The 26457-nt window shown below is 49.5% G+C and overlaps 1 protein-coding gene across 1 annotated transcript; it reads right to left on the minus strand.

Moving 5' to 3' along the window:
- On the minus strand, positions 1-26010 carry TRIB2 (tribbles pseudokinase 2). Its single transcript, XM_001503489.5, has 3 exons — positions 24318-26010; positions 19266-19558; positions 1-2404 (listed from the first exon to the last, which is right to left on the minus strand). The coding sequence occupies exons 1-3, from the start codon at positions 24585-24587 to the stop codon at positions 1936-1938; spliced, it is 1032 nt and encodes a 343-aa protein (XP_001503539.1). The 5' UTR covers positions 24588-26010; the 3' UTR covers positions 1-1935.
- Positions 26011-26457: the final 447 nt, after the last annotated feature.

A 26457-nucleotide genomic window follows, 5' to 3' on the forward strand; every position in this document is an offset into this window, starting at 1 on the left:
TTTTAGTTAAATACGCACAATTTTATTGATTGAAGAGATTAGGACAAAAACATTAAACCAAATACAGGACAAAGCACCAGAGGCCACAGATTCCCACCATGCATGTCATCCATCTTTCCTCCTACAGGGTACTTAAAAAATAGGGGAGAGGGAAGAAAAACGGGTCCTTCTTGACGCAGCACCGTCTTCAGAATGTAAAAAAACCTCTCTCCTTTCTATCTTCCGTTATCAAAATAGAATCAAGGGCACATCCGTGGCCGCCTTGTCTCCTGACTATGAACGGTCAGGCCGCCCTCCTGGGAAGGTGAAGGCCGTGCTCCTGCCGAGCAGGTGTAGAGCGTCCAAGGTCTGCACATACATGCCACAGACTAATGAAGCACAGATTCAAGTAACATTTACACACTAGCATCCACGCGTGACCTACCCAGAAACAGGACCATTTCACAAAACGTATACAGGCAGTAAATCCAAACAACTGAGGTACTGGAAACACAAATATTTATGCCAAAAGAGTTCTGTATCATACAGCAATAGAAAAGCCATAATAAAAAACACTTGCCACTCGAAATCAAATAAAGCTATCTAGAAAAGCCAAAGAAAAGGTTATTTCAGGGACAGAGATACTCAAACAAGAAAAAAATATATAAATGTTAACTACAGCATGTAACATGTCATCCCAAGTCAACCCGTAATTGAAGTACTGGCTTAATACATCACAATGTGACATTTTCCTTAATAAATAGAAGATTCTTGAAAATACAAAGGTGCGTATTGGGATAGAGAGCTGTTTTTATTTATATCATCCTAGCTTTCAGCTTATTTTCCTTCCCACTTGTCTCTACTGAGGGTTTTGTCCAAACCAGAGGGCCTTCCAAGTCAAAAGGACCATTCTTCGTAAAGAAAACGAAATAGCTGCCCTGTATGTTACACACGTGGGACAACCTGCTTTGTTTCACTAGTTTCCGATAAAACAAAGACAAAATGTTGAGTTGAGATCAGAGTGTTGCAAAGCTTCAGACTCCCAGAGCTTCCTGCTATCTCACACCATTGCTATCAGCTCTCTAAGAGCAACGTCAGGAACGTACCTTCACCATTCAAAAGAAAAAATCAAGGAGTTGAATTTCTCCTTTCCTTTCTTCTTCCTCTTTCTTTTTTCTTTAAACTACGATAGCAGTAACGCATCTGGAAGTCTGACTTCTAATAGCTTCCTGCCACAAACCAATTGACACAAAACAGAATAGCTTGTTAAAGGACAGATTTTTTTCCCCTTCAGGGAGCAAAGCATTAACATGTCATTTCCTGACCAGGAGATTAAAGAGTTTATTCAGAAGAAATGAGTTGAAGAGTGTGATTAAGAGACACAAACTGGACTTTTGTTTGCTTTTAGTTTAGCACCCAGGTTTCAGGTCAGTCTGTGTGCACCGAATTTTTTTAAGTGAATCCCATTAATTATCAGCTAGGTGGTTGGCTTGTTTAAAAAGAAGAAAAAAAAAAATCCTTGGCCAATTGTACCTTCCCTGAATCATGACAAGAAGTTAAATGCTAACAGTGCGATGCCAAGATGTGTGTTTGAGGCAGAGAGTTTTGATTCTGTCAGGATCTACGACTATTTTTTGAACAAAATGAAAAGTGGGGTAGGTGGAAGTGGCCCGACTGACAGGGGTGGTCCCCGGGGCCTTCGTCAGGGAAGAGAAGCTCCAGGGGGCTCCTGGTCATCTGACCTGACCCCAGAGCCCGACCCCCATCCCACATCTCTTGCCCCCATGCTACATGTTCAGTCAGCTCCTTGAAGGTTTTCCTTCTGTGAACCAAGAAACTTGTGAGTGTCAGTGTCTTTCTTGCTACCAAGTCAGGCGATACGTGTTCCCTGGAAGAAGTCCCTTGCGCTGCCCTCTCTCGCTCCTGGTACCTGCTAAGTCTCTGTGGGGCGTGAGCTCAGTTAAAGAAAGGGTCCAAGTTCTCTTCCATGTTGACATCCGGCACCAGCTGATCAGACACTTCCTTAGCACCATATCCTGAATTCGAGACGCTAAAATCTGTAGAAAACCAAGGATGGTCCAGAATTTCCTGCGAGGTCAGCCGCTCTGAGGGCTCCCGCCGCAGGATGCTTCGGATGAGGCACTTGGCCTTGGGTGACAGAGTCTCTGGAATGTTGAACTGGCCACGCCGGATCTTGCTGAAGAGGGAACTGGGCTCAATGTCATGGAAAGGGTACCGCCCTACCAACATGGTGTACAGCATCACTCCCAGGCTCCACACGTCGGCTGCTTTGCCTGAGTAGCTGCCACTGGTGTTCAAGATCTCCGGGCTCACGTACGCCGGGCAGCCGTGCTTGTCGGAGAGGGAGTCATCGTCTCCCCGCAGAATGTAGGCATCTTCCAGGCTTTCCAGCTTGACCCGAGTCCTGCAAGAAAGGGAGGAAGACATGAGCTCCCAAGGGTGCTCTGAGACATAGGAATCCCATCATTATATCACAGCGCCCGCTGTAACGTTTCCAATGACCCTTCATTCATTCATTCATTCATTCATCCTACCTACCCAACATTACTTACTGAGCACCGTCTAGGTTCCAAACACTGTTCCAGGGCTGGGGCCACAGGAGTAAACAAGACTGACGAGGACTTTGCATCAAGCTAACAATCCCCTGGGGGACTCAAACAAATCTACTGGGGGACTCAGCAACCAAACAAACCGTAAGTAACATAATTATTCATCCTGTCTTAGTGATAAGGGAACAAGAGATTAAGTAATTTTCTCAAAGTCACTTCTGAGTAATGATGGAGATTCACAGAATTTGAATTCACGTCCAACCAACTGGGAGGCTCACAGAAGCTCCGGCCACGACTTCCGGCTAACACGACAGAACACAGTGTGCAAAGACCTTTCACGTGACTCAACTGTATTCTGGCCACATGACAGTGTTTTTGTTAGACACGAAGGATTTTACTATCCCATTTTACAGATAAGAACATTGAGGCTGAGAGAGTCTGAGTAACTTGCCCAAAGCCTTTCAGCTGGGAAATAGAGAAGACTGACCCCCACATCTTCCTAAGTCAACCCTGTTGTTCCTTCCACTGTACCAAGCGGCCTCACCTTAGGACACGGGCAGAGCTGGGGAATGTTCGAGTGGAAGTGAACTTCCATCACCTAGTCCTTGCAAGGTCAACATCCTCATAGCAAGCCCACCTGCTTTCCAAGATCTCCTGTTGAAGCTGCCTCCTGTCCTGCCCATCACGCTCCCAGGGCCTGGCCCTTGACTTGCTCCTTATCTGACTTAGGTCACCTGTATCCTCTACCTGTGCCACCACCTCTGTGATTCTGATCTCTCACGTGTGTGTGTGTGTGTGTGTGTGTGTGTGTGCATGACTGTGTGTGTGAATAGCAGCACGAGCCCAAGATCCTTCTCCAACTCACTACCTTGTCCCCAGTCTTCCCTCTGCCATTTAAGGCCCATGGAGCTGTCTGACAGGAGTGTAGGACTCTCCTGGGTGTGCTGGGAAGAAGAGGCAGAGAAATTCCATGGTGAACTCTGAGTCCCTAGGACCCAGCACTTGCCTTTACAGGGCAGGGTGGATATCATCACTGGGTATAAAACAAAGTAAGTGCTCAGTAAATACTTTCGGAAATGAGTTGAATTCTTCTCATTAACTAATTTCCAATAAACAGAGCAGAGGACCAGGACATGAACTGACTTGTTCAAGATGTGCGGCTGTCCCCAACCCAGTGCCCCAGGCTCCCAGCTCAGCTTTCTCCCCTTAGCCCAGGGGCCTCCTGAGAATTCCTGTTTCCCTGCTCTGCCATTTCTTGAGCGGAAAGTTAGCAACGACTACCTTTCAGTGCTTAACACTGAAATCTTCCTCTTCCCCCAGCCAGAACACTCCCCCTGCAGACTTCCAGCAGTCCCCAGGCCCGTAACCTCAGTTAATCCCATTCCATCACATTGATTAAGGCTTGCCACGAAGGTGACACGAGGCAGGGAGCACGGGCTGGAGAGAGGGGTTAGGACCTCGCAGACGGCACCAACGAGGTCCGAATCACGCACATCAGTTGGTTCCTTCATCTCAAAAGTGCACATCAAAGCATCTAGCCCCCAGGTGTCAATGCTGGCCCCCGGGTGTCAATGAGCGGGGAAGAGGACAGGGCTGGGACAATCAGAGGAAGGCTTTAGTCCTAAGTCAGAGCTTGTGACTCAGGTCCTTCAGCGCTGTTTCTCGTCCTCCCTCGACCGCAGGTCCTACCCCTTTGGGGTGATCACCACAGCTACTCAGAGAGCTACAGAAGCGAGGCGAGGCTCCAGTTAATCAAAGGAGAATTGCTAGGGGCTCCTACAGCAAAGTCTGCTGAAACCCTCCGTGGATTCTACGATCTCCTATCTGGATGACAGGAGTTCCGAAGACCAAGAAGTGACTACTTCCTTGTACTCATTTCCCTCAATGAGCAACAAATGACTGTGGCCACTGGAAAAGGTGCTGGGCTGGGGGCTAGGAGAGCTGTTTCCAGGCCATACGACATCTCTCATCTGCTGTGTCGCTGTGGGGGAGTCACTCAACCTCTCTGTTTCTCAGACTTATAGAGGAGTGTTGAACAAGGCAGTCTTTCTTTTCTTTTTAATTTTTTGTGTGTGGTAAAATAGACCTAAGATCAAATTTACCATTTTAACCATTTTTAAGTGTACATTTGAGCAGCATTAAGTACATTCACACTGTTGTGCATCCATCTGGATAAGACAGTTTTAAAGTCTCTGCCAGTTTTAACATTTTGGCATTCTGTAACATATAGCAACACATCTTTTTTATTTATTCACCCATATTCTATTATAATCTATAGTATACATGCTCTTATCCTCCCCCTAGAGCGAACCAGCTATAAAAATAGCAAGGGTCTAGAAGTGCTAATCTGGAATTGAGCTGGTTAAAAACAAATCTCTTTCTTCCTTTTGCTTTCTCGAATCTAAGGTGGCAGGTGGGGCTGACCCCTGCCAGCCTCACTAGATGTTCCGAGACTGGAGGTGAGTCAGTGAAACCCCGGGGTGGAGGGGAGGGGAGTGCCAACCGCAGGCACAAGTGGGTTCTCTCAGCCGCTTCCTGTGCCACCTCCAGCAGCAGCAGCTCCAGCCTGGCCTCCGGAGCCAGCCAGACTCCTCACCTCCAAGTTCACCATCTTGGCAGCAGAGCAGCTATGGGAATAATTACAGCAGTGGAAATAGTAAAAATAAGGAGCCCTCCCACCTGGGTGACAGGGACAGTCCAGGGGAATGAGCACTATACTTGGAATCAGAGGATTCAGGTTTGGGGTTGGGTTCGTCTGCCAAACCCCCCAGTGGTGTCTTTGCTTATCGAAAAGGGGGTCAACGTCTTCACCATGGCTACAGCGGACCCCCATGGCCTCCCAGCCACATCTGCAGCCACACTCTGTGTCTCTATTCCAATCTCTTCACTGTTCCTCAAATGCACTGACTGGTCCTTCCTGGGGCCTTTGCACATGGTCCCCCCAGATCCGTGCAGAGCTCACTGTTCTCGGGTCTCTGCTCAAATGAACTACAGTAGACAGGCCTGGCCTGAGCATCCCGTATAAAGCAGCACCTCCCCCCGCAGGACTCCCAAGCCCCCTTGTCACCTCCTGGAACACCAGCATGTATACTTCTGCAGTTCTGCATTTTTACTCTACGTATGACTCCAGCGGTCATTTCAGGGTGATCACCTCATTCTCACCTCCGGGAGCTCATGGGCAGGTGGCGGAGCTCACTTCATAGGTAGAGAACCCCACCTGCATTTCCTGCCATACTTCCAGCTCCTAGACCACTACCTGGCACGGAGCAGACACTCAACCCAAGAGCAAAAGGGCAGCCACACTTTTAATCCCTCAGAGCTTCAGAATGCTCACCTCCAAAGGAACAAGGGCCCTGCTCTGCCTTCCTGGCCAGGAGTAAGTGGGGGTGAGCGAAGGATCTACGGAGGACAGGCTGGTAAATGGCAGTGCCTCAGGCACCTGTCTGTCGGGCGGGTGAGGGCGGGAGGTGGACGGGATTCAGCCTTTTCAGGGGGCAGACTTCACCACCTCCAGCTCTTTACGCTAGGCCAAATCTAAAGCCATTTTTCCTTCTTACCCGCTTCCAGGTCACAACCCTAGATTCTGACTCTCTCCTTCTCCTAGTACCTCCCACGCCTTCAACTCTAGGTGGTACTGACCCCACTTGCAACCTAACGCCTCTTCCTGGAAGCCTTCTCCAGACCATGAAAAGGGCCTTAGGGAATGGTTAAGGGCTCTGTCTTGTCATTTAGCCCCCCACTGGAGTTCGCCTCTCCCCTCCCCCACCTCAGGATGAGGACTCAGCAGCTGTGCAAATACCTCATGAATCGGACACTGAAATAAAAAAGACCACTCCACGTGCTGCAGTTCGGCTACCCGAGAGCTCACCATCTGCCACTTCATCCTCCTTTTAGAGGCTGGGATTCCAGTGGAGGGGTCTGAACCTGCTGGTCACTTAAGGTTCAGTGTGTGCCGTGACAGGGCAGAGACACAGAAACCGGGCCAGTTCAGAGCCTTGAAATCAGAGACCTGGGTTCAAATTCTGGCTCCGAAAATTGCTAAGCACCAAATATCAACATCATCTGTGGACCTAAACGTGTGCTGGCTGTTTACACATATTTTCTCTTTAAAGTTCACAGAATCAACTTCCAAGGCAAGAAGGACCATTCCTTTGTGCAGACCCTGGGCCTAAAGCTCTGCGAGGGTAAGTAAGCTCAGCAGTTAGTAAGGCCAGCTGGGGGCTGAATGCCCACCTTTGTCTGGCCTTTCCCTCAGGCCTGCCCCCACCCACCTGAGCACCTGACAGAGGAAACCACACCCAGGATGGTTCAGGGAACAAGGCTCTGTCAAAGCGGGCAGCACCCGTGCACCTGGGGTCCAGGAGAGCCAGCCCTCAGGGCAGGAGCCTGCTGCTTCTACACGGGAGCACAAGCATCTCGGGCAAGGAGGGGCGAAGGGACAGAGAAGCCCAGAAAGAGATGGGGAGGAAACACAGTGTGCGCAGGCACGCTTCTGACCTCGCCTGCTTCTTGGAACATCCTGAACTTGTTTACATCACTCGTAGGCAAGGGTCGAGGCAAGTGGTCTGGATTACGTCTTTAAACGAGGACCTTGCAGGGCGCACACATGTCGGGGACCCGAGGCCGGGCTGGAGTCCCAGCTCCAGTCCCCATGGACTTGCTATGCAACTGCAGGGACCCTCAGCAGGTCTCCGGGCCTGGCTTCCCCCCTGGGAATGGGGGCCACTGGCCTGTCCTCTCGAGAGTTGCATGTGGGAATGCCTGGGACAGCACCCCGACGTGTCAGAACAGGAGGGCAGAAAGGAACAGTCTTCCAACTTCTGACGTCCCCTCAACAGTCCAGGGATTATGAAGTTCTAGGCAAAGGAATCGAATTTTCATAAAAATCAACAGGAGCATCGGTGGTCCTAGTTATTCAAATGTCCTGCTAATCATTTGAGCACTTAAACCTGGCACTGGAGACGCAGACATGACAAGTAACACCCACCTTCCCAGTTTTGTGAGGATTAAATGAAAGAACGCAAGTACAGTATGCATGGAAGAATCTAGCATAGTAAACGTGCAAAAAATGACGGCAACTCTAATTGATCTTACGATTAAGATCAGGCCCCACCCTCAACCCTGGAGCCTAGGGGAGAAGACAGGTGAAGGAGCAAAGGTAGCATCCAGACCAAAGCAGATGTGAATTCTGTGCCCACATTCCTTCCTGGGCCCTTTGTCTTTGTCTTCTACTCCCCCCACCACCCCCAGCCTGGAATGTTCTTCCCCCCCAAATATGTGCCCACCTTACTCCTGCTCACTTTATTCAATCCTGACTAAGGTAATCAGGATGGGCTTCGTGGAGGTGGTGGGTCTAGAGGTGGTCCATGAAGAACAGAGATTCCCAAAAGTGACAGGGCAGTGGTGGAGATCTTGTGACCGAAAAGCTATAAAGGACCATGATTATCACCCACAGCTTCTCAGGGGAAAGAGCCACGAGCCCAGGCAGGATTAATTTGGCGGAGAAGCTGCATCCCTGCATGCATTTTGCAACCTGTGCCTGGCAGAGGCAGGGAACAGCCTGCTTTGCTTTCGCCCTGTGAATGAACAAGGCTACACGGGGGCAGCCTGTGTCTTCGGTGCTGGCCCAGCCCCGTGCCAGGCCTGTGTCATCAGATCGCGAGCCAGGTGAGGAAGCCAAAGCCAGCAGGATGCGGTTCCACTCCCTGCCTCCGCTGAGCAGTGCGTTGGCCTTGAAAACCCCGATGCCCCACCCACTCTCGGCTCGAGTGGCTCCCTAGGAGCTACTCAGTTGAACAGGCAGTGTGACCACAGGCTTTTTCAGCCTCGGTTTTCCTTCTGTAAAATGAGAACAAATGGCTACCTGGCCTGAAAAGGGCTCTTCTAGCTTCAAACTTCCTGATTTTAAGTTTTCTTTAATTCTTAAGCTATAGGGATTGCAACAGTTCCGAGATGACATCCTCATAACCATGATAATAATAATTATAGTAACAACAACAATACCAACCATGAATCGGCTAGATGCTGGGATTTTCACAGTCCGCATCTCTATTTCTCATAACAAAACAGAAAGCCAAGTATTATGAGACATGCATACTTCCTCACAAATAAAGAAACTGAGACACAGAGGATTAAATGTCCTAGGTCATATACAGGGTAACTACAAAAATTGAGCTGGAATCCACATCAGGAGGATTCTGACACTAGCACCCCCTTGAAAAACATCCTGGCACCAACATCACAGACTTACTGAAAGAGAAACTTTTAAAGGGAGACCGTGGGTTTATGTACACAAACATGGCCCCAGGTTTATTCAGCACCAGATCACATACCAAACCATCACATACGAGATCTAATTGCTGTGGCTCATGAGGTGGAGAGAGATGGCTGGACCTGCCCATTTACTAGATGAAGAAACTGAGGTACATGAGTGGATGTGACCTGTCCAAAGCCACCTAGCAAGCGAATGGCAGAGCTGGGATTCGAACCCAGATTTCCAAACTCCAAATTTAATGCTTTATCCAAAATCTCAAAAATGGCCTACTCAAGCAAATCAAGCTTTGCTTTTAAACCTTTAAACACCGCCCTGGGCTTTCGGCAGGAAGAGATCAGGACAGGGTGGGCCAGGGTGAGGCCAGGCTGGGAGTTCAGCCAGACGGAGTGGGCCTGGCCAGGACGGGAAGTCCGGTGGCCTGAGGTCAGTGGAACCCAGAAAAGTCACTGAAGGCCATTTTGTGGGGTGGGTCCAAGCAGGCAAAGGGTCAAGTGAGAAAGGACAGATGCAGCCAGGTCTGGCCTTCCTCTGCTCTACTGCAAAGCTACCCTTGGCTGCCAGTCCGGCTGTGCAAGCAAGGGTCCCACCTGGGACCCCTGACCTGGCAGCCACCTCTGGGATGCCACAGACCACTGAACTCTACCAAATAAATCATCACTCCCTTAATTCTCTGTTTCCTATGTGCATAGATTTTTCCAGCAGTCACCTCTGAGAGCCACCGTTGCACCAGGTCCTGTAGATTCAGTGAACAGACACGACACCTAAGTCAAGCTGCTCACAGATGAGCAGTGAGTAAACCAGTAAGGGAAAGGTTTCCAGGCAGGGTAAGTAGTGTCTATAGGGAGGGGGCCACAGGGGAGGGGCTGGTTAGTTCAACGAGGTGGTACATCTTCTCACTACCTTACATACTACCTGGTCTGGGAGGCAGGGGTTCCCACACCGTTTTGATGTACAAGAAAATTGCAGCTTAGAAAGATGAAGTAACTTGCTAGGAAAAGCTACTGTGGAAAAGCACAATGGAAAAGCCTGCACTGCCTGCATACATTCGTGCCCTGACTCATCGTGGCCACCGGGAGGACGGGGGAAGCCATTCCACCCCCAACTCGCCTTCCCACTGCAGGAAGACACCACGCAGTACCGCCTGCCGTCTCCATAGGAACAGACAGGGAAACCCCAGAAAGACGATGCAGCTCAGACTCCTCGTCAATAACTCCATTCACCTCTTGCTCCCCAGCATTTAGACCTGTCTCCCGAAGGATCCCCCGACCCCGTATCAATCATCCATCGATTCGGCCTCTCAGAAAGGCTTCTGCAGGCAATCTACTGCTCAATGCTGGATCCAGCCCTGATTCTCCCAGCACCCCAAGGTGCTGCTCCTGCCTCGCTGCTTAGGCTGATTCAGGGTCCAGAACATTCTTATAGATGCCCCATTGGAGGGGTGGGAGCAGGGCTCAGGTCAGTCTCTCTGACCTCACCAACCCAGGCAGCACTGGGAGCAGTCAGTCCACACATTGGGCCAGACAGGGATGCTCCACTTGGCAGAATCAAAACTGGGGATCCTCTAAGATGGCCCAGACACCTACTGAACAACGATCGGGAGTCAGAAAACCTGGCTCTGCTCTCAACAGTGCCATTAACACAGTGCAGGATGATGGGGAAAGATCTCCCCTTCTGATTTCCTTATCTGTAAAGATAAAAGGGATTGGTTTAGGTCCCCCTCTGACCCACCCCCCCAAATCCCACTGCCTCATTCCTGGTTCAGCCTCAGCATCCTGAAGTCGATGCCCATCCTCAGTCCCTCCTTCACACACACTTCCAGAGTGATATCTGGCCCAGCCCCTGCCCTGCCTACAGGAACCCTTCAATGCCTCCTCCTGGACTTCAGGTCAAGTTCAAGGTCACGGTCACGGGCATGTACCCAAGACCCTAGACCCCTGCTTTCCTCTTTAGCCTTGTCTCTGTCCCCCGAGAGTGCCCTCCTGCAGCACATCCCTCCCTACGCACAGCTCATTCAGGCCTCCTGGCCTTTGCTCACACTTTCTGGACCCCCTCCCCATCCCTCTACATCACTCAGACCAAGCCCCAAAGGAGCCCATCTCTGCCCTCACATAATCCCTCTCTATACCTCACCCACTCTTCCCACCCCCAGATAGCTCTCTAAGGCACACCTTTCCTCTGTCACATGGTGTTAAAAACAATCATTACACTGTGTCTTCCATTAGGCAGACTCTCCGGTACTAATTCTTGCACCCCTGGTAGCTAGCACTGTGCACAGTGCATAATAGGTGCTTAATAAATGTTTGCAAGAGAATGTGACTCCCATGTTTAAGACGCCCCCAGCTCCAACACGCTTCTAGAGTTCAGGGCATCTAGGCGTGATTTGATTCTGCTTAAGAACTGCAATGTCTACAGTCCAAAGAATTTCACATGGGCTGGACTCTATTCCATGGTTTAGAGAAACTCCCAAGAGGGCTGGGTAAAGGACATTTAAAATGTGTTTCCATCCACTGCCTTCTACCATAAATATATCTAGGGGACTTTTCTTATAACATTTATGCCTCTAGGACACAAAGGGCTAGTCACACACCCATTTAGTCAATTGTCACACATTCGCTAAGAACGTCCAATGCTGAGCCCTGTGCTAGACATGGGGGGTAGAAAAATAAATGCACCCCATCTCACAGTTCTGCAGAGGAAGCAAAACCTACATCATAAAATGGAACAACAGGGAGCTGGCCCTGTGGCCTAGTGGTTGAGCTTGGCATGCTCCACTTTGGTGGCCCAGGATTGGTTCCTGGGCACGGACCTACGCCACTAGTCAGCAGCCATGCTGTAGCAGCAACCCACAAACAAAATGAAGGAACACTGGCACAGATGTTAGCTCAGGGCGAATCTTTCTCAGGAAAAAAATAAAAAAAGGAACAACAGACATACTAGGACTGCTCGTGGGGTTGGTTAACTGGTGGCCCCACCTACAAGGCCATGCTGCTCAGAGAAAACCCAGTACTGAGCTTCACTTGGACACTGACTGGTCTGGTCCTCGTGGTGCACACTAGTTGCCATATTGCATGAGAAAATTCTTTCTATGGGTGGGAACAAGGGGTGGTATTTTACCTCGCATCTATTTCCTGGAGCCAACATCGTATCTAAAAGCCTAGGCTCAGGAGCCAGGCACACCAGGCACAAACCCCAGGTCTGCCACTGATGAGCTCCAAGACCCTGAGCCTCAACTGCCTCACCCATAAAATGGTGATAACTAACCTTACTTATTGGGTTTAAATTGCTAAATTTAAATATAGTAGTTAATCAGAATTAAATTAGTTAATTTAAGTATTGTAGTTAGAACAGGGCCAGGTACATGATTTGGACTCACTAAGTGTAAGTGCCATGAGGGCAGAGTTGGAGTCTCATCTGGCATTGCAGTAACTCCAGCACCTAGAATAGTACCCAGCACATGCTAAGTGCTCAATAAATATGTGTTGATTGATTAACTGAATCTCCAGGTGTTGGATTATGAGGCTCAAAGCCACAGATGATGACCAAGGGCAGTCACAACAGCTGTCTTTTTAAGTCCCTGCAGTGCACCAGGCCCTGTGCTGGAGATTTAAGTTCATTATCTCCAACCCACGAGAAGGCCGGCCAAGGTCAAATGATCACACAGAGGAATCAAAAATTTTACCGCTGAGCCCTCTGCTCCGTTTGTCAGGACCCCCAGTCCAGCCCATCAGCTAATTTATTAAATGCAAACAGTAAACATCCCAGCCAGGAATCCTGCAGAAGGATACCTACTACTGAGTCTATTTCTAAGCCCAGAACCCGGAGGAAGCTCTCCTCTCTCACTGGGATTAGAGAAGCTTTTCATAAATGAGATCACACCCCACCATCGGCACTGATAACAGTGTCTTAAATAATTGTAATTTTTGCATAAATCATCAAATCGAAATGGGAACGAGGGTTACTTTCCCACTTGATGTGGATTTTGCAAAGGCGTCTTCCAGGGAGATTCATAAGTTTCAGTCTTTCTGGCTCCCATTCTGGGCAATAGCTAGACACTGCTGATCTGCACTTATGCCCACCTCTCTCATTCTGTCATTAGAATGCAATCTGAGCTGCTCTCATTCAATAAAAGAGATTTTCCTTCATTTGATGCCCACCATGTTCCAGGAACAGAGCACATGAGACAGACTCTGTCCCCAAGAAGCTCCCAGTCCAGCAGGAGACGAGGTCAGCCTGGAGACGCAGGCAGGGACAACTAGAATAGAAGGGAGACACACTGTGACAGAGGCACGTGTGGGGGCTACAGGAAGAGGATCACTTACCCATCCCGGGGAGAAAGGGAGGCTGAGTCTCACCCAAAGGTTGGCAGTGCCTGCAGCATATCAGAGTGGTCAACATAAATAAGGGGATTCCAGGAGCTCTGTCTCCTTCAAAGCAAAAAGGTGTTTTCCTAAAAATACAATGAGCCTACAACTTAAAATAATACAAATCGCTATTAATGAAAGAAAGCAGAGTCGGGTCCCCAGGGCTCCAATGCCTGCCCTCCAGACTTTGTTAGATGTTGAAGCTTCAACAGAGGCAGGAACAACATGAGGATCTAAAGGAACAGACCAAACAGATGCTAATACCTAAGGAGAGTGCTGACTTTGGCCGGTGTGGGAAGGAGAAGACGTCCAACCCGCAGGAGCACAGGTCTGGTGCCTGGGCAGATGGCATGTGTTACCCTGAAAGCCCCAAGGCCTCTGGCTTCCTACAAGGGGTCCCAGCTTCCCTCCTGCAGAAGCAGGCACAGCTCAGCTTCCACAAAGCAGAGGAAATGAAACCTGTGACGTCAAGAGATAAAGATCTTCTAACCAAAGAAGAAACATGTACAGAGGCATGTTTCTCCGTTCACATGGGGTATTTCTGTGCAATGAAATGTCAATACTGAACTGCGACTGGGGGTGGAGAGTGGGGAGTGGCAAGAAGCCTTGTCCCCAGGGCAAAGGGAAATCAGGCTGGCAAAACAGGGATGCTGTAGGAACAATGGCCCGCCCACTTTCTGTAGGCATCCAGGACTGCAGCCCAAGGTTGCACCCGCTTAAAAGGCTCTTCACATTCTGAGTCAGCAAGCCAACCCCGTGTCACCCAGAGCACCAGACACTAAGTGCAGAGGAGGCGAAGGACAGCATGTGCCAAGCATTGGGTTCGCTTGCATTAATTCATTTAATTCCATGAAGGAAGTCTTCTTGTTATCGCCACTTTATAGATGTAATCTAGAGAGAAGAGGTTAGGTAACTTGTCAAGGTTAAGTTTACTATGAAGTGCAGGAGCAGGGATTGGAATCCAGACATCGACTCTGACTCTACATCGGAATAACTGGCCTTCTCCCAAGAGCTGCCTTTCCCTTAGAGGCTCAGATTGAAGCACTGGCCTCAGAGAACGGGCTGACCGGGCAGATAACTATAATACCACAGCGGGGCGAGGGAGGATGGAGGACACGGGCACACCCTTTGGGGATTTGGGCACTGTCTACTAACAGATTCAGGGCCCCAACACAGAGGGGGCCCCTCCTAATCGCACAGTGCATCTTAGATCTTACTACAGGAACTGTGGATGCAAAGGGTGTGTCCAGGGTGAGTTCAATCAGGGTAGCCGTTTAACTTCCTCAAAATGCAAACAAAAGAACTGAGGCCCTGCCCTACAAAAACAGCCACAGGAATGGAGGAGAAGCAGCAGCCCAGGGGCAGAAACACTGCGGGTGATCCAGGCTCGGGGGTGGGATCCTTCGCTCCCTGTATGTGCCTTGTGTCCACCTTCCCTTGTGTACATCTTGTCAACTTTCTGACCTTTCTGAGCTGCAGGTTCCACAACATGTGTACTTGACCTGTCAGTTGCCCTCCTAACGCTGATTTGGTGATTATAACTAAACAGAAGAGAGAAGAGGATGTGGCTCAAATCTGAACCCTTACATCACAAGGGCTCCACTCTCCACTCCACTTTGGAAATAGCTGCCAAAGAGATGGACCACATTCTCCATGAACCCAGAGCCCTGGGAAATGCTCACTCGTAATGGTACCAGTTTATCAATGACTTGGGCCAGATGTTGATTTAGGAGTGCCTGCCCTGCCCCATGAGTCACAGAACCATCTCATTTAACTTTCACAACCACCCTACAGGATCTAATAATTATTTCTGCTTTGAGGAAACTGCCGCTCAGAAGCATTAAGTGACTTATCCAAGATCAGGTAGTTAATAAGTGGTAGAGCCAGAATTTGAATCTAGAACCCAATTCAAAATAAAAGAGAAGAAAGAGAAGCGGAAGAATCTGAGGTGCTGCTAATCCAACAGCGGCAGAAGGCACACTAGTGCTGGGTCTAACATTAGGTTGGGTGTCATCTGTGTATACTGTCTGCAAAGCTACTTGTGGGAAGTGACTTATGGCGCTGACAATTCCACTAAGGATGTTTTCATGGATGGCCATGGATTTGGAGTTACAGAGTGTCCAGAACTGAAAATCTATGCATAAGAACTCTGTCCATAGGCAGGTCTTGTTCTGAACCAGGTGGGGCTCGGCCAATTTCTCTGCGTAATACTTTCACTTTCAAGCACTTTCAAGATCATCAAGGAACTAAGAAGCACATCCCTGAGACAGAGAAGAGTGATGTGCAAACAGGTGATCTGAAGCTTAATAAAGCAGCACTACTTCCAAAAGTCTCCTCTATGTTTTCGCCCACAGGACCAACGCATAAAGGGTCAGAAAACAGACATGGACGCCAAGGTTTAACTTTCAAAAGCCTTTCAAATTCCATCCATTGTTTCCTCACACTGTCAATGATGTCAGGAGACAAGGAAGCTTTAGTCCTACTGAAACGCCTATTGATTAGGTCCCATTGATTAAGATCAAGGCGAGGGCTGCCAGCAGCACAGCCCCAATGAGATCCCAGGGCCCGTTGACTCCTGTTCCCCTCAGGAAACACGGGCAAGCTGCAGGCCACTGTGCAGATCAACAGAGAGAGTCTGCCTACGACTCAGTGGCTGCTGGACACACAGAGGGAGAAAGATGTTGAGTGACAAAACCAGTCTCACACTCAGAAATCAAGAGGTTAAAAGTCAAAAATCACCCACAACTTGAAGGATCTGCAACTAAGATATACAACTGTGTACGGGGGGGCGTTTGGGGAGATAAAGCAGAAAAAAAAAAAAAGATTGTTAGCCCAGGTGCCAATCTTTAAAAAAAAAAACCAAAAATCAAGAAGAAAAAAGGCTACTAGGCATTATTCCCCTTTTACAAAAAGTTGACAGTTGGGTGAAAAAACAAGTTCCTATCAGCTACTGATGAGAACATTTAGAACGTCCTTGAAAACGGAAGCGACCTTCTCAGAGCTGCCCAGACAGAGACACTTGTCATGTTCCGAACAGCAAGTCCACTGGGACGTCAGCGTGGTGTGGGGCAAAGAAAGAGCTCTGGAGTGACATGACAGGATTTCCAGGCCAGCGCCACTGGCAGACTGGCTGGGTGACCTTGAGCAAGGTCACTTAACTCCTGTGCAGCCGTCACCGCCCCAGTCAGATGGGGGAGGTTCTCCTGCTCCCTCCTGGTCTCTTGGGACAGCAGGGAGGCAGGGACTCAGGTGCTCCCAGACCTGCCGGGACACAGGATGCCCAGTTCCCTGCCACTTATGTTTTCTTTCCAGAAGGAAAGTGCTCCTTAAAATGAAAAAGGATTTAGCTTTGATATCTTTGCTCCAGTGAACTGTTCTGGTTTCACACTCACATGGGATACTTCTTTCTAGTTCTTTCTAGAAAGCGTCATACTCTTTTGCAAAATTCAACCTAAGTCCAGACTGAATTCCAGAGACCCGCAGTCCTCATTCTGGAAGCTCCTTACATCTTGGCATTTTTCCCCAGGCCCTGGGACAACAAGTATTTTGGCTTTTCCACGATGTGCTCACGGGCACTCGTGCCCATCTTCTCGTGAAGGACCAGCCCGGCCTGGGGGAAAAGCCCTCTGCCAGCAAACGTGAGGCTCACTCAACCCCTGATTTGCTTCCAGCCAGCGTGGGCACTGGGCGAGTAGCCTCACCTCTGGGATTCTGCTTCCTGGCAGCAAAATGAGAGGACTGAAGCAAGGACCCTCCAGAGTCCACTCCTGCTCCCATGTTCTGTGACCTGGGGATGTCCACCCTACTCTGACTCACTTCACAGTTACGTATTTACCATGGGTGTGCTATTGCCGGACACGCCAACAATATACTTGCTGAAGCCTGAAATTCCTCCCCAGAGAGACACAGTCAAGGACAGTGCTGTAAAACTCAGATCCCCGTGAGAGCGGGCATTCGTTGTCCTGACTCCCTGTCAGGCACACAGATTTCTTGAGAGCTAACTTAACAGCGACCTTGTCCTGACTTCCTCTCTTTCCTGTCTGTAACTTTGAGACTTCTTGCAGTATTTCTGAGCCCTCATCTATAAATGGACATGATAACACTCACCTCTCCAATTTGCAGAGAGAAGTAAGTTAAACGGTAATCTCACAGCAGGATCTCGTGGAGGTCACCAAATATTACCTCTAATTTTTTCCAGTTCCAGTTACCAGATCTCCACAAAAGGTGGAACAGACAGAGGAACAACAAGGGACCTTTGTCAGTACTCCGTTGGGGGTCCGATATGTATTTATCTTCCAAACAAGAATATTCAAAAAAGTAGATCCCTAAAAAATGTTATAACTCAGAGACCTTAGAGCCAGGACAATACAAGGAAGAGGAACTTGAGGCTGGGGAAGGGACCAATCTAAGGTCACAGAGGGTACTGCAGGCACAACCAGGATAAGGACCTGGTCTCCGGGCTCCAAGGGCAGAAGCATCTTAGCCGAAGAAGAGAGAAGGCAAGCGCGGCCCCACACTCTCAATCTTGGAATAGCCCCCTTCTTCAGTTTTTAATAAAGGTAAAAGCCATCCACGATCAAAGACCAGGATACTAGCTGCCCCAGATGCCTATGATCCCCCTCTATGAGAAAAAATATGGAGTAATAACCAACCCCTGTGGGTCTAAGAAACCCGGTGGTCCTCTGCACTTCGCATACTCAGCTGGATTATAAATGCTCCTGCAACTGTTCCATCTGGGCCCTTCACCTTTGCTAATCCCAAAATGCTTCCCAGATATTTACTTCCAATTAGCTCAAACCACAAAGATGAAAAAAACAAAGCACACACCACCAGATCGCTCTCATTGGGATGCCATCAGAATTCTATAAGCAGCAGCCTAAAAATATCATGGGCCACTGGGATAGACGCAAACTCACTGGCAGGCAGAAAGGTTTGAGAGCGAGATCTGTGCCAGACACATAAAAGGTGCTCCAGAATTGCTCTCTGAGTGAGTAAATGAATGATGTGCGCTAGACTTCTCATTAGATGGTCCTTAACAGCTTTGTGACAATGGACCCCCCACTTCCCTAACCGCTCTCTTAGTAGGGGATGAGGATGCCCAAAGCAGTCATGAGAATCCCATGACATCACGTATGCAGAAACTCCAGAGCAATTCTGGGAATAGTCAGCAATGAATATAAATCAGTTGCCTCCACCTGTCTAAAAAACCAGATTCTTAAAAAGAACAAAGTGGCTTGAAAGAGTTTTTACAATCACAGTCAGCTGGAGGAGAAAGCAGCACCCCAGTGGGGTCTGCTAAACAGAAGGTAATGAGTTAATGGAAGAACCAGGAATAGAACCCAGATGCCCAGCATCTTGTCCAGCTGTCTCCAAAAATAACCGACACCTTCACATTGCCAGGCATTTGCATTGGCAGTTTCCTCACCTGGAACGCCAGTCCTTCCCACATCGCCTGTAACACGTTCATCTTTCGAGTCTTGGCTCCAAAATCACTTCTCCTATAAAAACGTTCTTGACTCTCCAAGCCTAGTTAGAACTGACTTCCCAGCCCCCAGTGCCCACCTGACCCAGCACATACCTTCATTTGGAGCCTGTAACACTCCTTTATAGGTCAGCTGACTAGCTAATGCATCTTGATATTCACAGTACTGAGAATTGTGATTAACACATAGTGTATACTTAGGAAATATCTACTGAACGAATGAATGCATGAATGAATTAGAAATAACTGATGCCAGGCACTGAGTGTTCTGAAGGCAGGATTTTCAAAATCCTGCCTTATTCACATTGAAAATGCCACGCAGTCCTGCACCTTCAGAGTTCACAAGACTAAAACAGAAACAATTATGGGGTCACAGAATATCCTGGCACCTGTCCTTTGAACATTTGATAGCACCTTTAGAGTAGTGGCGATTTGTTTTCCAAGGCCCCTAAAACACTGCAATAATTGCCTCCCTTTGTCCTTCCACGCTTCCTTCCCCTCCCCTGGACAAGAGCAGCAAACAGTCCCTGCGAACCTTTCAAGCAACCACCCTGAGCAGCCTGTTAGAGTCCACGGGTCTGGACAGGAATGCGACTCACCTTTCCTCGTCCTTAAAGATGAACTTCCGCAGCTTGAGGTCCCGCAGCACCAGCCCCCCGTCGTGGCAGTGGGCCACTGCCGAGGCGATCTGGTAGAACAGTCTGGCTGCCTCCTCCTCCCTCAGCTTCTTGCAGGTGCGGACGAAGGAATGCATGTCCCCATAGCTTCGCTCAAAGAACACATAGGCTTTGGTCTCCCCCAGGATAATTTCGGTGATTTGGTTGATGTTGCTGTGGGCAGACAGGCAGAAGCACGGGGCCAGGGACTCCTGGTAGCAGCTGATATCAAACACCTGGGGCGGGATTGACAGGAAGACCAGGAGTCAGAGATGCCTCTATACAACCAAATCCCAGAATGCAGACACCTCCCACGGACACGCGCTCTTGAGACGGCAGAAAGTGTGGTGAACCTGGACTCAGACCACACTGGCCCTGCCTCCTACCAGCTGTGTGGCACTCAGTAAGTCACTTGACCTCTCCAAGCCTCCAAATCCTCAAGTGTAAAATGGGCAAATGATACTTGGCTCACAGTGTTAGGAGGATTACATGAGAAAATAAAGGTAATAGTGCTTTGCAGGATGGAATACAGTATGTAAATGGTAAGTTTTATCATTTTTTCTCTTTATCCCAGTCATCTCTGCTTACAGGACTAAAGCAAAATCAGAGGGAAAGTGACCCACCCCCAGACACACAGACAACATCTTATTTACTTTCAAAAAAAAAAAGATCAAAAATGTACATCAACACTATACAACTATACCAATTGCACACAACACATTTTGAGTTGCACGATTGTGTTGTACAGCATTGTACAGCATCTTGGCAATTAACAGATTAAATATCTAGGCTCTGCCTAACGGGTATCTAATTCAACATCTTCATTTTACAGATGTGGAAATTGAGGCTCAGAGAACAAGTCAAATCAAGCCCCCAGTGGCAGAGCTGGGAATAGGACACAGGCCTTCCTATTAGGAAAGCCGACTGCTTCTTTCTCTCTTCCCTCCACAGAGATCTGGCTCAATGAATCCGTTATGCAATGATTTTCTATGAATCAAAATTAGCCTGTGAAATGCCACCTCATTGTGGGGTTGTTTCAAAAGAAAATCCACTCTCAATACCTTTTTGAAACAGACCTAACGAGAATTAACACTACAGAGAATTTTTAAGGTTAAAAGAAAAAGCTTTCATTCATTTCCAGACCTCCACAAAATCAGGAATACAAATCCCTGGGTTTGGAATGTGGTTTTACTATCTGCCTGGGGATGTGGGCGCGATGACTCTATTCTGGGCCTGCAGGAGCCAGGGGCAGGCGTGGGGCGCTTCGCTGGAAAGCATCTAAGGCCAGGAATGCTCTAACAACAATACAATTCACGTTATCAGTTCACCATCATTTCGTTTCTTAAATCTCTTTTTCATTAGTTAGAACATAGGCTTCTGGGTCATCATTTTGCAGTGTGGTGGGGAAAATGCTGGCCTACAAATCCCCAAACGAGGCTCTAATCCCGGCTTGGCAACCGATAATCTGGATGAGGTGGAGAGAACACTTAGGTGCCCCCCCCACCCCATAAACTGAAGACCTGGATTTAGAACACTGTTAACCTTTTTGGGTGCGGATCCCACAGGAGAATCTGATAAAAGCGCTGTCCCCTCTTAACTGACCATGCCCATCCTCAAATGCACACACAATATCAGATTAGCTTTAAAGGGATTCACAGGCCTTCCAAACCCCATCCAGGAACACAGGCTGCCCTTTAAGAACGCACGAGTTAAGTCACTCTTAGCTGCAAAAAACAAAAAACCTGTGAGTCAAACAGGGATAGTAAGAACCTCAGGAGGGCTGGCACTAATTCTGGGCGAGGAAGCAAAGGAACGTTCTGAATGAACCATAATGAGGCATCTCAGGAAAGCGGCACAGCTGCTGCCACTATAACCTAGAATTTAAGAATGAACGCTTCAACATCTCCAGAGACCACAAATCACACCCCGATACTGTCAAATGACGACCTACCAGCAGTGACCTCAGAGGTCTGTTCAATTAGGAATCTGAAATGCCTGAGTCAACTTTAACACCCAGGCTGCAGGCAGCAGAAACCGGGAAAGCCTCAAAAATTTCACAGAAAGTCATAAACGCTCTGCAGTGGCCAGTGGCTAATGTAAACACGCCGTGTTATGTAACAGGGATGATGTGTTCTGAAGCTCTGTTGCCAGTGCTCACGGAGTGATGATAATTTATCATACACTTCCTGTTTTGAGTTGCATTTGTAAAAAACAAAAGGTGATTTTTGCTTAGCAGCTTTAGTCTATTATCCTGCCCCACTGCTGAAGAACTGAATGGACAGAGAAATTCAAGAAAAAAAAAATCAAACATATTCATGGCAGCTTCAAAATGTAGCCATACCCTTTGTAGAAGAGACCAGATTCCAAGATGGTGGACAGAGGATGAAAAATAAAGCAAGTACTTATGTTTTCCCAAATGGGTAGGAACCAAACTTTTATTAGTAGCTGTAACAGGCATTTATGGGCCTGGATTGGCATTTAAACCACCACCTTCAAGTGCAAAATCAAACCATAAGCCTGGTTGCCAGCTTCTTTTAAATGTTTAATTTGGAGCCTTAGTTATATAATGTGACAGTTCAGATAAGGCAGTAAGATTAGGCCAGCATTAATAGCATTTGCAAAAAAAAAAAGTGCCCATTCTGCCAAGATAGTAAGTATGTCCATCTGCACAGTAGCTACCAGCATTTCCATGAAATGCTAAGCTACCGACCCCCCGGAAGCTCCCTTCCTTCATCTACCTAGCTTAAAGTAGGCACATGGAGACAATAAACAGGCTTGATTATTTCGGTTAAATGACCCTCGGATCTCCCTCCCCCCACCACCCAAATAGTGTCCAATAGAATTCTCTACACAGTCCTCTATAAGTGGCATCTTTACATTTGATCTGTTTTTGCAAAGACTTTTTCCTTGGGTCAATGCAGAGCTGGGAGACACGAACTCTATCCTCTAAGACCTCAGAAGGAACTTGATTCAATGTGTCGATTTCACTGAACCTTGCAGTAAGCTGAAAGTCCACAATATATATCTGGTGGTGCATAGAAGCAGCCTTTAAAACCCACTTGGAGCTTCCTAGGATATAAACAACAATGCTTGCATAAGTCACTCACATCACCTCTGGTGAAGAGGCAGGAAAACAGAAGCTTCTGTGTCTTGCAGGGATGACCTCTGTCAAGCAGAACAATGATACTGCACTTAAATCCACTTGCAGCCACACAGTAATTGGTGAGGGGCTGATTCAATCTTTGCAATAACTAAACCAGCAGATTAAGTACAGTTTCAGGCCAGAGAGCAAGTCTACGAATGACACGGTAAGGTCAGCCCAAAGTGAAATGTCTTAAAGAATCTGAAGGAAGAAAGAAAGAATAGGGGCCAGAGTCACCTCTGCCTTTAAACAAAGAAATCACAGCAAGATGTTCCTGCAGAATTTGGCGGCAGAGTCCCTTTACTTAGGAGCGTCTCCAGCCTCTGAAAAATATTAAAATGCTGGACTAAAGTTGAGCAAAAGGAGTGAAAACACTCACTGCTGGGTGATTGTGCATATTTCATAGAAGAGTGGCAGCTCTGTGGAATTCATTCATTTCAAAGGATGACTACCCTATTGTGCAACGTTGTAGGTCTTCTGAGAATTCAATCCGGCTCTGAATAGCCTACCGAATTTTGGTTAACCGGGCACAGTTGCTCTGGGTCGCAATAACTTGGAGAAGATGCAAAATACCGAATGCTTAGTACAAGCAGAGAGCAGTACTTAGAGTCCCTGATTTTCCCCTAAGGTCTGAACTGAACAATTGCAAAACTGACTGGAGACCTCCACAAAACCTATTTTTTACAATGAAATAAAGTAAGTCCACAAAGTAGTCTGTGGTTAATGGTAAAAGTGTGAAGCGTTATTGGCAGCACAGCTGTGCAGGGCGCCCATTTCAAAGACAGCAGGGGTCCTCACCCCTGCTCCCCCTTACCCCCCCCCCAAAAAAAACCCAACGCTGAGCAAATCTAAAATTAAGTGACAATGAATTCTCGATCTCTGTCCGATTCCTGGGTAGCGGTATGCTCTACTGTATTCATGGTTTTTTTGCTGCTCTTCCCCCGCTCATCTCCTTGTCTGGGTCCCTGTGGGTGCACACAAAGACACACAGACATACTCACACATACACAAACCAGTCACCGCTCAGGGTCAAACACAAAAAAGAGACTTAAGTGCTCATCTGTATTAGCACGGCGATCCCCCTGGGGCTCCAAATGCTGGCCTCTTAACCCAGGAGGCAAAAGTGGGGGTGGGGGCGGTGTCCAAGCACGGAAGTCTGGAGATGAGAAGAACCGGAGACAAGAGAAAAAGACCCAAAGGATTCACTATTTCCTACACCCAAAGGTGCGCCGGCGGCTTTGATTTCCACCCCCAAGCCTCCTTTCAAGGCTCCAGGCAAAAGAAAGCTCCGTGTAAACTCCATCCCCGCGCTGGGCCCCCGGGCTCAGCCAGAGGGGACACCTTTGTGTGTCTCTTTGAAAGGGCACCTTCTTCGGAACAAAGGTTTAACACCTGCACGCTGCTAAGAACAATGGCTGCGAAAGCAACCAAGTCATCAGTGCCTTAAAATTAGCGGGGGATTCCCTACTCAGGGTTGGAAGGGGAGGGGGCTAGACACAGGCAGAGATCCTGTGGGGACCCGGCGTCGCGCAGAGGAGCTCCACGAGCCTTTGGGAGCACGCGTGTCCGCGGCCCCCGCGCAGTCCCGCCGCCCTCCCCACCCCGGGCTCTCCCCAAAACGCCCCCGCCGCAGCCCGCCCCATTGTCTGCAACGCTCTAAAAACTTCGCAACTAGTCGAACAGACACAAATAAATAAATAAACCCACTTAACGAGGCCATAAATAATTATCCCGCGAATCTCCCTCCCCCAGACTCCAGGGCTTGGCGACCTCCCGCCCCCTCCAGCCCCCTCCAAACGGCCGGGGAATCTTTTTAAAAGACAAAAAGCAAAACCAAATCCCGGGCTCTTTACCTTGCACACCAGCTCCTCTCCACTGTGCAGATGCACGGCACGAAAAACGTGGTCTCCCTCCAGAGGTTCCAACAATAAGTATTTCCCGATGCAAGAAACGCAATGCGACAAGTTCGGAGTCTCGGGCGGGCTCGGAGAGCCGAGGTTCGGGCTGAAACTCTGGCTGGGCTCGGCAGACCTTATAGACGACAACTCTTCGAAATCCTGGGTTTTGTTCCGCGATCTCCCATATCTTGCTATTGTGATGGGGGTAGACCTGTGTATGTTCATGAGTGTGGGGGTCGCACTCGACAAACAAAAAACCCGGTGGAGAGATGAGTCGCTGGCGAGTGCGGCTGCAGGCGCCTCCGTGCCACGGATTTTAAAAGGGAACGAGAGGGGAGGGGACGGGAAAGGGGCTACGTGGAAAGAGTTAGAAGCCCCCAAATGGGCGCCGCCGGGCACCTTGTCTGCTCCGAGCCCGGTTCCCGGGGGTACTCGGTCGGCAGCAGCTCAGGTCCTTTTGTTACCCCAAAGCCGCCAGCGATTTGCAGAATCTCCGCACTTTTAGTTTCTCTCTCTCTCTCTCTTTTTCCAATCTGGATCTAGACGAGTAACCGGATTGCTAAGGTGGGGAGCTGCAGCGCCCGGTCTCCTGAAGCGATCCCCACGCAGGCTGCCGAATCGCAGACGGGGCGGTGGAGCCCTGCTGTAGTTTGTGCAATCTTCGGGGAGCGCACGGCGGCGGCTTGGTCTCAGCGCGTTAGAAACCAAACAAAAAGAAAAAGGAAATAAGCACGGGTCTACCGGCTCGCGCCGCACGGCAGACAGAATCCGCGCTGCACCCCCTTTTTTGGTGGAAAGGGTGGGGGGCGTGGAAGGGGGGGGGTGCCGAAAAGGGTAGTTACCTACGTTTTAACTGTAGATGGCGTCTGAGGCTTTTCCAAGATCTCAAGAGCTCTCCAAAATTTAAACAAACAGACAAAAAAAATAGCAAGGGAGCATTTAACTTAGAGCGGTCAGCGCTGCCAACAAAAGATTGCAAAAGCTAGGCACAGAGTTGCGGCGCGGGCAGGGCGCAGGTACCGCGACAAAGCCCAGGGCTTGGCCCGCCAGGCGGAGGTCAGCACAGGCTCATGCTGTCGCCGCTCGCTCGCACTCCAGATCGTCCTCCGAATAAAGCGAGAAGCGCGGGCAGGGACGAGGGCAGATCAGTGGTCTCCGATTTCCCTGGCACAAGCTTCCGGGGGTCCTCCGGGCGCTGGAAGGAGATGCGCCCCGAGCCCAGCCAACCCGCGGCGTTTCTTCCCAGCTGGATAACTGGATCTTGCCTTGGAATATTTGCAACCACTCCGTCTCTCCCTACCCTAAACCCAAATTGCCTGGCGGGGTTTGTTTTGGAGAAAATTGACGGCTTTTCTTCTTCTTCTTTTATTTTTTTCTTCCCCTCCCTCCAGAGGTAAGAGGAATGTGTATTTAAAATTGAAGGGGATGGCCGACGGTGCCCGAGGCCAATCCCCGAGCTCAGCACGCCCGCATCTCCCGGCGAGGCGGTATTAATAGTTACTTACGTGGCCGGGGATCTCGGAGCGAGCGGGGCCGTGTGTGCGCGTGTGTGCGCGCGCGCGCGCGCCTCGCTCGCGCTCGGTCTCCCCATTCAATGTCACCGACACATTTCCACGGAGCCTCCGCCCCCCCCCGCGGCACCGCGACTGGCTCAGCCCAGAGCCGGCCCCGCCCCGCCCCCGCCCGGGCCCCCCTCATTGAGCCGGACGCCCATCAATCAGCCTCGCCGCTGCCAGTCCTCGGGCGGCTCCTGGCGCCCGCGGGCCGGGGCCGCTGCCACTGCCGTTGCAGCTCCCGGCCCGGGGTTGCGGGCGCTGGCCTGGCCGCTCGCTGGCTCAGCCCCAGCGAGGTAAACAAAGTGCAATATCCTTCCGCGGCCCGGGGTTGGGGAGGGAGCGCACCCACCGCGGGGAGCGAGGGTTGGGGCGCCGCCGCAGGCATGGGACTGCGCGCCGCGCTGCAAGCGGTTGGGGCAGGAGTCGCCGGGCCGCAGCTACCCACCCGTCTCCCCGAAGCAGCTTCAGCAGTGCCTAGTGTACTTCGTTCCTAGTTCCTCTCCCTGGCACTTTTCCCCAGAAAGACAGGCATCCCCTGA

Source organism: Equus caballus, chromosome 15 (assembly GCF_041296265.1).
Source record: "Equus caballus isolate H_3958 breed thoroughbred chromosome 15, TB-T2T, whole genome shotgun sequence".
In the NCBI taxonomy this organism is placed as follows: Eukaryota; Metazoa; Chordata; class Mammalia; order Perissodactyla; family Equidae; genus Equus; species Equus caballus.